General features: G+C 45.1%; 1 protein-coding gene across 4 annotated transcripts in view; it reads left to right on the top strand.

The window, feature by feature from the left end:
* LOC134957932 (complement factor H-like) overlaps window positions 1-13009 on the top strand; it is a 1300757-nt gene that overhangs the window by 894496 nt on the left and 393252 nt on the right. For all 4 annotated transcript variants that reach the window (XM_063940180.1, XM_063940181.1, XM_063940178.1 and 1 more), the window contains one exon: window positions 7392-7571. In XM_063940180.1, the coding sequence (XP_063796250.1) occupies window positions 7392-7571 (180 nt within the window). The remainder of the gene's footprint in view (window positions 1-7391; window positions 7572-13009) is intronic.

The raw sequence follows: 13009 nt of genomic DNA, 5'->3' as shown, positions 1-13009 counted from the left end.
TTGGAGGTCAAAAGGTTATGGCCAGGAGTCCTCAGGACTCTGGACAGATGGACAAGGTAAGCCAGTGGCACCCAGAGCATACCTTCCAAGCTTAGCGGAAGCGGCACATGGGCTGACTCATCTAGGCAAAGAAGGAATGTGCAAGTTGGTAAGAGCTTACTGGTGCGTGCCAGGATTTTCTTCCCATGCGGGTAAAAGAGCGATGACATGTCTCACCTGCTTGAGGAAGAATATCGGAAAGGCAATACCAACAGAGCCATCCCATAGCCCTCCTACAGATGGCCCTTTTCAGGTAATACAAATTGATTTCATACAATTGCCACCCTGTAGAAATTTAAAGTACGTATTGCTTTGTATTGATGTATTTTCAAATTGGGTAGAAGCATTCCCCGCTGCCACAAATACCGCTGTGTTTACTGCAAAGAAAATTGTCCAGGAATTTGTGTGCAGGTATGGTATCCCTAGGATAATTGAAAGTGATAGGGGTACCCATTTTACAGGTGAAGTCTTTCAGGTAATGTGTAAATTAATGGGAATTAATAGTAAGCTGCATACTCCGTACCGCCCACAGGCGAGTGCAAAAGTGGAAAGAGTGAACAGCACTATTAAGAACAAGTTGAGCAATGTGATGGCTGAAACAGGATTGTTGTGGCCGGAAGCTCTGCCACTTGTACTGTATAGCATCAGAACCACTCCCAGGTCCCCTCTTAACCTGTCACCCTTTGAAATTTTGTTTGGTCGACAACCCCATGTAATGATTGACCCCCAGGATGATTTGAAATGTAACAATGAAGTAACTGTGAAATATCTGGTTAAGATGAGCAAGCAGTTGAGTTATCAAAACAGCAATCTAAAGCTAGTGATCCCTGATCTGCCAGACAGTAATTGTCATGACATTGAACCTGGGGATTATGTAATGATACAAAACTTTCTACGCTCAGGTTGCCTTATTGACAGATGGGAAGGACCATACCAAGTCTTACTGACCAGCACAACAGCATTGAAGGTTGCCGAGAGAGAGACTTGGGTCCATTCGTCTCATTGTAAGAAGGTTGCCGACCCGGAGAGGTCCCGTGACAAAGACCAGATGGTAGAGGAAATTGTATCACTAGTGTCTGTTTCAGGAAGGTTGAGACGGCACCTGAGCACTGAGAATAATAAGATCGGAGGCGGTTGTCGCGACAGATTTCATTTTCCCTTTTATTATTTTCTCCACTTCCCATCTCCCTCCTTTTCTCCTCCCCCCTTCTCATTCTTCTCCTTTTCCTCCTGCAAGATGGACTTACCCCAAGAGACTGTGATCCGGATTTTCCTGTTGACCCTGTTGTTGACCAGAGCAGTCTGTTTCGGTGAGAGTACCAGAGAGATCGAGGAAGGATCTGGAATGGGTTCTGATGACAAGGACGGGCTCGTAGGATTCCAAGAGCAACACAATCACTGAGTAAAGGCGAGTATCAGAAAACGATCTGGTAGCCATGACACTAGAAGACATTGTGAAGGATTGTTAGCTGAAGAGAACTGCATCTGTAGAAATTGTGACAATATAGTTGAGGATGGGTGCATCAAGAAATGTCAGTCCAGTTTTAATATCAACATGGACCGGCATCCATTGAGTGACTATCACTCACTAGTAGGTAAAGTGTTAAATCACACAGACTGTTGGGTGTGCTCTCAAGTACTTCAAGGTCATAACAAGTCATTACTAGTACAATACCCTTTAACGATAGGTGAGGTACTTGAATTAAGGGGTGGGAGGCCGGTGGACAAGAGATTTAATATTTCTAGTCCTCCTAGTTTGAAGCTCCACCAATACCATGTGGATAGGTCCTTAATATGCTTTAACATCTCCAATCCCTGAATGCCGGGAAATTGGGAAGTGTCGTGGAATAATCAAACCATGACATTTTCACACAGAGCCGACAGAATGCCCATAGACTCAGAGCTTATACGCCAGATAACCGAAAGTGGAAAATATTACCGGTATAGGTACACTCTAGGAAGTAGGATCATGCGAGTTGGAGAAGTATCACCAGGATACTGTGCACATATCATACAACCTGATACGTGTACTGAGCAGATGAGAGAGTTAGGGATAGGACAATCCACATGGAAGGTTTGCAATATGGTTATGTCATATTCTGTCCCATATGTTCTCCCCGATGACGCATATTTGATATGCGGGAGAAAGGCGTATAAGTGGCTTGCCCCAAACTCAGAGGGATTGTGTTACGTTGGAAAAGTATTGCCTGAAGTAATGACCATTACCCATAACAAAATCAAAGACATTCACCGCAATGCTCAAGCTCCTTACACTCGCACTCACTACGAACACATCGTTAAAAGGCACCTTATAGAGAGTACAGAGCATCCGGCCTCTGATCTGATTCACGAATCCACCGGGATTCAATTCCTTCTCGCAATATATATCACCCGTACCGCCAGAGGAGTTATACATTTTAGGTATATAAATTCGCTAGTGAACCTGATAGACAATATCACCGAAATGTATGACGACACGTTCAGGTATACTGGGAGGGAGTTGCAAGCCTACAAAACAGAGCTAATCCAGCATAGGATGGTTCTTAATTACCTCACAGCAGTAGCAGGCGGGTATTGTGTCACCCTAGAAACTCAGTATGGTGTAAAGTGCTGTATTTATATTACTAACAGCACTGAGGACCCGACCGAGGTCATAGATCAAAAGATGGATGATATCTTGCAATTGAAGTGGGAGTTCCGAAGGAGGCACAATCTTACACTCGCTGCTGTGGGTAATGAACTGACCGGCTGGGTTTCATGGTTGAACCCACGTAATTGGTTCTCAGGTTTAGGAGAATGGGTTCAAGGCGTTATCATGGATGTAGGAAAATTTCTCTTGTGTATCCTGGGAGTTGTCATAATGATTGTATTGATATTCAGATGTGTTCGGACTTTAATGAATTGCAAGCGCAGTACCAAAGTGATGAGTCTGATGAGTGAGGACATTGTAATACCAACTGGTTTGATTTATGACCCATCAATTGAAATAATGTTGTGATAAGACATGATTCCACGATCCGTTTCTTTCACCCGTTTCTCCTTTGTTTTTCTCCAAGGTAAAAAGACACCCACCTGAAAGAAGATTGTGACGTACTTCTCTAAAGACCTTTGATGAACCTTTTATGAACTTTTAGTGACTTTAACTTTCTATGGACACTTGAAAAACTTTGCTTGCCACTTACAGCAAAGATACAGCAAGACATCAGACAAGACATCAAACAAGACTTCAACAGACGCCCAAGGACGATCACATACATAATCATACGAATGCATTTATAACACATGTTTCTTATCTTCCTCTCTACAACCTCCAGGTAGTACCACACATAGTCGACAGGTGACTTTCACATATTAGCATCCACATATGTTTCCCCCCTCATGTATCATCAACTAAATGTGCTACCCAATTTGTTGTAACCAAAAGCCAAAAAGAGCTTGGTAGAGTTTGTCAGCCCATCCACAGACCCTTAATATGGGATAAGAAGGATTCAATGTATACTTCGCAATACCTTGAAGCTTATTTAAAACATGTACGGCACGATGATACATGACCCTCAGACATGGATTCCATACACACATGCTTTTACTATCTCACTAGGTCATACCTTTCCCATCTTCTCCTCTCCTCCCTACTCCCAATCATAAATAGGTATTTCATGGTATATATATATATATTTCTGCTTGAATTGTTTAGATAGTGGCAGTTATTGTTGACTGCTAAAGGGTGGACTGTCAAAGTCGAAAAATATCATGATTCACATGCCTTGTACTAACCCCATTCACATGCCCACTGCGCGTGCACACACTCTGCCGTGCGTGCGCATATTCGCACTTTGCGTAACAGTGCTTCTACGGCCGTGCGCTCTGGCGCGTGGTATGTGCATTTATGGTAGAGTTTGTGGGCATGTAGCGGGTGACTTGATCGCAACATATTAACCTCATATAGTGCATTTTGTAGGTAATGTTTCCCTAGACAACGACAGCAACTATGTTTAGTTTAAGATATTCCTGAACCGAGGGATTCCTCTTTACATGATAGGAATGGTCAGGTAAAGGTTGGAAGGTGGTGTTTAGTATCCAGCTGTAGGGTATTTTGAGGGTAACATTTTGGTGTTAGTTAGGAAGGGATCGCTCGCTCCTGCGTATAGATATGTACAGTAGTATGTTTTGAGCATTAAATGTATTTACTGATAATTACACATGCGGCGGGATTCCGTAGGATGCCACCCACAAGAGCAGTTGAGGAAAGACACTGCCCACCTGTTCGAACCCACCTATGACCTTTCTTGTAATGAAAAGACACATCCCTTTGTCCAATGAACAATAAGGTTACAGTGGCCATTGTATTGTGAATGAATGTTGTGTATAAAAAGGCCACTGTTCCCTGACCGGCCAGTACTCTCTCTCATCAACAACTATCTACTTGATACTTGGAGGACTGGATCCGGGTTGCGCATGCAAGTATTCTCACGTATGGTATGTTATCTGTAGCCACTATTTATTTCTCTGTTATACTGTTAGATTCTTATGTTAGCCTGTAGTGTATGAAGTGTATTGTTTATCTTTTAAATATATTTGTTTTCTACAGCAGTGTTGGAGCTGCTAAGGTTTTGAAACTAACTGGTTGTCTTATTCACATTTCTGCTAGGGGTTCCGTGAGCGTCTCAATCGCTCATACTGCATACACATTATTAAGGTTTCCCAGCGTTACATCGCTGCAGTACTTTATCATTAAGGTTTAAGGTTTAAACATATCATCACTGTGTTGTATTAATAAGGTTTAAAGGTTATCCACTGTGTGTGCGCCCGCTGCGTGTATTCCGTACACTAAGCTCTGCGTGTGTACGTTACATGCGTACAACATGCAAAGTCTTTGTACACAAATAGCGTACTAAGTGCGTAGCACGTGGTCTGAAGGCCATTACGGCTCCAAGGTGAATATACATAGCTTATGTTTAATGGTAATATTACTGACATTATCAGTTTCTAGACTGAGTCTGGTAAGAAGGGCATAGAGGGAGGAGCCAGCCCACACTCTCAAACTCCTAAAGTGCCAATGGCTCCTGGTGGACCGGTCTATACCCCATGGTACTAATGTGGACCCCAGCATCCTCTACGGACTACGAGAAAAGGATTTACCGGTAGGTAATTAAAATCCTATATTTCCCATCAAAATTCTACACACAATACCCATAATAACAATGTGAAAAAGGTTTTTTTTTTAGCTTTTTGGAAATTTCTTAAAAATAAAAGAACAAAGAATTCACATGTACATAAGTATTCAAAGCATTTGCTCATTACTTTGTTGATGCACCTTTGGCAGCAATTACACCCTTAAGACTTTATGAATTTGATGCCACAAGCTTGGCACACCTATCTTTAGGCAGTTTCGCTCATTCCTCTTTGCAGCACCTCTCTAGCTTCATCAAGTTGGATGGGAAGCGTCGGTGCACAGCCATTTTCATATCTTTCCAGAAATGTAAAATCGGATTCAAGTCTGGGTTCTGGCTGGGCCACTCAAGGACATTCACACAGTTGTCCTGAAGCCACTCCTTTGATATCTTGGCTGTGTGCTTAAGGTCATTGTCCTGCTGAAAGATGAACCGTCTCCCCAGTCTTTGGTCAAGAGCATTCTGGAGTAAGTTTTTATCCAGGATGTCTCTGTACATTGATGCATTCATCTTTCCCTCTATCCTTACTAGTCTCCCAGTTCCTGCCACTGAAAAACATCCCCACAGCATGATGCTGCAACCACCATGCTTCACTGTGAGGATGGTATTGGCCTGGTGATGAGCGGTGCCTGGTTTCCTCCAAACATGACGCCTGCAAAGAGTTCAATCTTTGTCTCAATAGACCATAACATTTTGTTTGTCATGGTCTGAGAGTCCTCCAGGCGGGCTGCCATGTGCTTTTTACCAAGGAATGGCTTCCGTCTGGCCACTCTACCATACAGGCCTGATTGGTGAATTGCTGCAGAGATGATTGTCCTTCTGGAAGGTTCTTCTCTCTCCACATAGGAATGCTGTAGCTCTGACATTGGGTTCTTGGTCACCTCCCTGAATTGGGCCTTTCTCCCCTGATCGCTCAGTTTAGATGGCCGGCCAGCTCTAAGAAGAGTCCTGGTGGTTCTGAACTTCTTCCATTCACAAATGATGGAGGCCACTGTGCTCATTGGGACCTTCAAAGCAGCAGATAGTTTTCTGTAACCTTCCCCAGATTTGTGTCTCAAGACAATCCTGTCTCGGAGTTCTACAAACAATTCCTTTTACTTCATGCTTGGTTTGTGCTCATGCGTGCTCTGTCAACTGTGGGACCTTATATGGTTTGTGCCTTTTCAAATCATGTCCAATCAACTGAATATACCATAGGTGGACTCCAATTAAGCTGAAGGAACATCTCAAAGATGATCAGTGGAAACAGGGTGTACCTGAGCTCAATTTAGAGACCCATGACAAAGGCTGTGAATACTTATGTACATGTGATTTCTTAGTTTTTTATTTTTAATAAATTTGTCACGATGGGGTATTGTGTGTAGAATTTTGAGGGGAAAATGAATTTATTCCATTTTGGAATAAGGCTGTAACATAACAAAATGTGGAAAACGTGAAGCACTGTGAATTCTCTCCAGATGCTCTATACGTGTGCATATATAAACATACACTTGTGGATGAGCCACAAGTATACATAATATTGACACATTATGGTCCTTCTTGCTACTTTCAACTTCACTTATCTGCCTGCCTGCACCTACTACCAGTTTACTTCTTCATATTCCTTGATTTTGCCATCTACTTGAAAGACATAATCAACATCACTCAAACATTTATTTCCATCCTGAATTTCCATCCTCCTTCAAACTAGCACTCCTACCAATTCTAAGGAAACCATCTGCCACAGGCGTGGCATGCTTGACCGGCGGTCAGCATACCGACGCCGGGATCCCGGGAGGGGCGAGTGCAGCAAGTCACGGGTTCTATTCCCACTTTATGGGTGTCATGGACACCCAGGAGTGGGAATAGTCCCTGTTGGTCAGCATGCCGACTGTTGGGATTGTGAGGTGGCAGGATGTAGGGGGAGGTTATGTGACCGTCGGTCTCCTGACCACCGGCCACATGAATATTTGTACTTTCTCCAAATACTGCCCTATTTTTCTCCTCCTCTTTGCTTCCAAACTACTTTAGTAACTTATGTACAGCCACCTACTGTACTGTATCTCACTCCTTCTTGACTCTCTGCAATACAGCATCCAACAACATTTCATACTACAGGTACTTTTGCCAGGAAAAAAAGAAACTACATGAAATTCTGAAAACAGGTATTCATTGTGTTTTCACTTCTTTTTATAATTTAAGATACAACTTGTGGACCTGCACCAAATGTAGACAATGCTGATCTCCTACGTGGGAAAGACAGATATGTATCTGGTGAAAGAGCATCATATAAATGTAAATCTGGTTATTCTCTGGGACCAGCTATGGAAGCTGATGCACTTTGTAGCAATGGAGAATGGGAAAGTATTCCAGTGTGCAGAAGTAAGCCAATCTCATTCATTTCTAAAGTGTTTAACTTGTTTAATTTTATTTAATTTTTAAGTGAAGTGTATAGTCTAATTAACAACGCTCACTGTTGAAAGGACTTTACTGCACTCTTCAACTCGTGTAGAGGTAGCTGAGAGTTCCTATAAAATGGAAAGAATAATGTAATATTCCGCTGAAATGTCCATGTGCCACCAACATTTTAAAGTGTTTACTTAAATATATAGAGTTCTGGTAGTCCCAAATTAAATTGTGTTGCATATTCTAAGTGTGAAGATACTAATTCTCTGGTCACTCAGGTAAACTGTTTAATAAAATGGCAAATGCCCTTTATTGTAAATATACACACACAGGGGCTAATTCAGACCTGATCGCTAGGATGCGTTTTCTCACAGCCTTTGATCAGGTCCAAACTAACCTTGCGTATGCACCACAATGCACAGGCGCAACCAACTGCAGCAACGGGGATCGGTGCATAGCGACGGGCTGGTGCGAAAAAAGCGATCGCACTGGTGAACACAATGTGACAGACAAAAAAAGGGCGTTTGTGGGTGGCAACTGACCGTTTTCAGGGAGTGTCTGGAAAAATGCAGGCATGTCCAAGTGTTTGAACAGAGGATGTCTGACGTCAATTCCATTCCCAAACAGGCTGAAGTGATCAAAATACGTCTGGGCTGCGCAGAGACTGCACAAAATCAGTTTGTGCAGCTCTACTACACATGCGTTCTCACTCTTGCACAGCTAAAATACACTTCCCCCAGTGGGCGGCAACTACAGTATCTCATCGCAGGGCTGCAAAAATCGCTGCACAGCGATCAGGTCTGAATTAGGCCCACAGTACACAATAACGTTAACAGTTGCAAGCCAGAATGGTATCTTACTTACTAAGTCCCCACAGTAGTGTGGGATTCCAAATGCCTGCGGTCTCCTGATGCTACATGCTGGCAGTAACTCTGTGTCCCCTGGCCTGGGATACCAGTTCACACAGCGCCGTTCGCCATGAATTCTCACCACTGATGGCACCGCAATGTCAGCGCCTGCACTTCTGAAGTACATCTACTCTCTGACCTTCTGTGGAGATCCCTCTGTCCCCAGTAGAGGTCACTGCTCTTTTTATATCGTACCCTGTCTATTCATAACACAAACAGGTCAGTTAGGAGGTCGCAGAGGAGTGGAGTTGAGGTGTCTGGGCTCCTGTACACAATGGGGTGTATAGGATCAGGTTACCTGCAGCTCCATACATAAACTGTTTACTACTTAAAGCCAGTACACACTAGAGAGATTTGTGCTGAGTGATCTGTCACAGACCGCTCAGCACACACCTCTCCCCCCGCTCAGCATGTGTGCTGAGCGAGGAAGGGGGGTTGACGGGAGGGCAGCTCATTTCACCCAGCGGGCGAAATGAGCAATGTGCTAGATTGTCTTAAAATCTAGCACCGGCGATTGCTTAGATTTTAAGCACGGAGCTCTCTGTGTGTACCCCCCTTTAACCTACTCATCCTAATCACATCTGATTGTGCAGCTAGGGGACTAATACACTTGTGAGATAATCGGTGCTAACCTTAGATTTCGACCGCATCTGTGAGAAAAATCCAAGGATTGTATGCACATTTTAGGTACCTTTCGACGCGATGCCTGTCGAATCTCACATCTCAAGATAGTATGTGCTGCACTTAATATTTATCGAATCGCAGTGCGACGCATGTGTTTTTAAAAACACATGCTATATATCGCACTGCGATGTCCGATGGGCACCTGCCGGGAGTGGATGGAGGCCGCTCCCACTCAGCGGTAATATGCCCATCACTTGATTACCATGTGATCTATTGTATGATCAAATGGTAATCACTTTGGCAGTCCAGGTGCGATGCCCCGCGATGTCGCGTCACGGGGCATCACACGAGTGTATGTGCACCATTAGACTACAATTAATTATTTTAACTATGTTAAATAACACTCTGGCTTAAGGCCAGTACTGACGGGAGAGATGTGTGCTGAGCGATCTTAACACAGACCGCTCAGCACTCATCTCTCCCCCCGCTCATCACAGCGCGATGTGCTGAGCGAGGTGGTGCGACAACGGGCGGCTGCTCACTTCACACAGCGCTGAAGTGAGCGACCCACTAGATTGAGCCTGCATGCAGACCAATCTAGCACCAGCGAAAGCGATGCGCGGGGCCACACATCGCTGTCACTGGGGGGCATACACACGGCAGATCTGTGCTTAAAAGTCAGATAGCTTAGATTTTAAGCACTGATCTCTCCGTGTGTATCCCCCTATAGACTTATTATTGTTAACAATTACACACATTGAACACAATATAACCAAGTAAACTACATATTCCAAATATAACAGCTAAAATATAACTGTACAATATAATAATAACACAATACAATGCAATATTGCCTAGCATATACTGTAACTAATAACATATCGGCAATCAGTGGAGTCCATGGGTAGGACTAGGGCTAGGAAAATAACCGCGTATCTTTTATCAGTGTGTGCAGGGCTGTTTCTAGCCAATTTGGCTCCCAGTGAGAGATTTAAAAATGCCCCCCCCACTCCCCCATTGACAGTAAAAAAAAAAATGAATGCCCCCCCCCCCCCCATAGATATAAAAAAAAAAAAAATTGCGAGCTCCAGCAAGAGTGCGTGGACTCACTAAAATGGGTGTGGTACCCTACAGTAAAGCTTCTAATTGCTTTAAATTACCTGCTTTTAGCCAGGGGTTTCACATGCTGGGTGTCATGCTGGTTGCCAGGGATTTCATACTATGGGATCCATGCTAGTTGCCAGGAGTTCATACTCTTGCACAGGTGTCATGATCATTGCCAGGGCTGTGTAATACAAGTTGCCAGGGCTCTGTGTAATGCCAATTGTTAGGGCTTCAGTAGTTCCTTCTCCTTTAAGACTGGAGAGGGCGTGATGGAGGAAGCTGAGTGTGAGGAACAGCGTGTAGTGTCAGTCCGATCTGTAATACAGCTGCATGCTTATTGCTGCACTGCACATCCTCCGGCCCGCACTCCTCACCTCCAGGTAAGCCGCCAGCCCATTGGCAACTTCCGCTTGCTTCTCCGCCCACTTCTCATCATACTACTGCGCTATGCTATAACCCCCTGGAGTTCCACCTCCTCCCCGTCCCTTGTACTGCACTCGACGTCTCTGCCCTCACCCTCCCTGTAACTCCCCCCTCAGTGCCCCTACCCTTACCATCCCTGTACCTCCCCCTCAGGGTGTCCTCACCCTACCTCTAACTCCCCCTTCAGCGTCCCTACCCTCACCCTCCCTGTAACTCCCTCCTCAGCGTCCCTACCCTCATCTTCCCTGTAATTCCCTACTCAGTGCACCTGCCCTCACCCTCCCTGTAACTCCCCCCTCAGTACCTCTGCCCTCACCCTCCCCTGTAGCTCCCCTCTCAGGGTGCCCTCACCCTTCTTTTATCGCCCCCCTCAGTGCTCCTGCCTTCAACCTCCCTTTAACACCCCGACTGCGCCCATGCCCTCACTCTCACTTTAACTCCCTGTCAGTGCCCCTGCCCTCACTCCCCGTCAGCGTAATCTCTGAGCTGTTGAATTTGCCCCCTGCCTATTCAATTGCAGGCCATTTTCGACCATTTTTAAGGAATTTTCGCCAATGCCTTTACAACTTTTTTTTGGGGTGAGAAAACATGTGGATTCGCCGATCCACATGTTTTTTTTACCCCTGCTGAATTTTTTACCTAGGCGAAAATATGGGAAAATAGGGTGAATCCACATTTGCCTTAAAAAAAGCAACAAATCCTGTTTTTTCGCCAAGGCGAAAAAAATGGACCAACTTGAATACCCCCCTATGTCGTGTAATATGAATCATGGGGGCTACGTGCAGTATAATGTGAATAAGATTGTACTACAAAGTGGCATAATTTGAATTGGAGGAACTATTGTGAGGTGCTATTGTGTGTCCACACACCTTCCTTGTGAGACCACATCTCTTTTGTGACTGACACTGTCTCTTTCTAAGTTAATAGAGGGAGGGTGCCAAAAATGTATAGTTTGCAGGAGGGTGCCAAACACCCTAGCACCGGCAAGGCCGGATTAACAATGGGGCGGATGGAGCTGCAGCTCCAGGCCCCCCATTGAAAATAGGCCCACAGGAGCCTGGCAGCATTGACAGGAAAAAACTTTTTCCTGTCACAGACTGACAGCGGCCTCCACTCTCCCATGCCCCCTCCTCCGGCTCCAGTACTCTCACCTGAGGTGTCACGGAGCAGGAGCCGTGCAGGCAGTGTGCTGGCTGCCCCTCCCTCTCCTTCTCTGGGGTCCTGCTGTGAGTGACTCACAGGCCTAAGCTCCCCCCCCCTCCCCAGACTGCACAGGGAGCTCAGCTGCCGCTACAAAAGGCCTGGCAAGGTTAAATTAATAGCTTCTTGATTAATGTGTGTGTATCCTAAATGTGTATAGTGTTTGGGATGTGTATATGTGGTGGTGTCTGTGTACTTTGTGTGTGTAGAGTGTACTGTGTGTGTGTGTATATGTGGTGTGTGTAGTGTGTGCTGTGTGTGTGTGTGTATATATGTGGTGATGGGGTTGTGTGTGTACTTTATGTGTGTGTGTAGTGTGTGCTGTGTGTGTGTGTATATGTGGTGATGGGGTTGTGTGTGTACTTTATGTGTGTGTGTAGTGTGTGCTGCGTGTGTATACTGTATGTGGTTGGTGGGTGTGTATAGTGTGTGTGTGTGTGTGTATATATGTGGTGGTGGAGGTTTGTGTAGTGTGTATATGTGGTGGTGCAGGTGTGTGTAGTGGTGGTGGGGGTGTGGGGGTGTCAGATCCGGATTAATAATGGGACCCCATCAAAAAAGGTTCCCAGCATTTCCTATGGCCGCATAAGGTCCCGTACACTCACACATCAAACGCTTCCCCCTGTTCCTGCCCGGGGGTAGAAAAACCGGGAATATTGAAAATGAAGCGCAGGAAGAGCTTGAGAAGGCTCCTGCTGCGCCACTATCACCGCATTTATGCATACCGCATTTAAATGCGGTAATAGCGGCACAGCAGGTGCTTCACTTTCGGTTTCTGCCTCTGGACCTCTCCCGCACTGCCGCTCCATGATATCATGGCGCACATCCCGCAGGGTGACTGGAACATGTGCCGCCCTGTAGCACAGCTGGAGTAGCCGAGCTCAGGTCCGTGAAATAATGCTTGATGATCCTGACTGAGCTGCGGTATGTGGCTGCTGCTGCTGATCACGGAAGAGCTGTAGTGCAGTGATTTATAGAAAGGAATGCAATGCCACAATGAAGATGTTCATTATATTTGGTGACTTGAAACTATATATATCTCTTTGTAAGTATGTACTAGTTTAAAATAGGTCACCTCAGTCAATGCATGCCCCTGCTTGGCTCTACCCTCTCTCTGCTATTTACCCAAGCCCTTTCCCTTCCCTTTTGTGGCTG

This window comes from Pseudophryne corroboree, chromosome 9 (genome assembly GCF_028390025.1).
Source record: "Pseudophryne corroboree isolate aPseCor3 chromosome 9, aPseCor3.hap2, whole genome shotgun sequence".
Taxonomy (NCBI): domain Eukaryota; kingdom Metazoa; phylum Chordata; class Amphibia; order Anura; family Myobatrachidae; genus Pseudophryne; species Pseudophryne corroboree.
The sequence above is the reverse complement of the archived record's forward strand: the minus strand, read 5'-3'. Positions and strand labels throughout refer to the sequence as shown.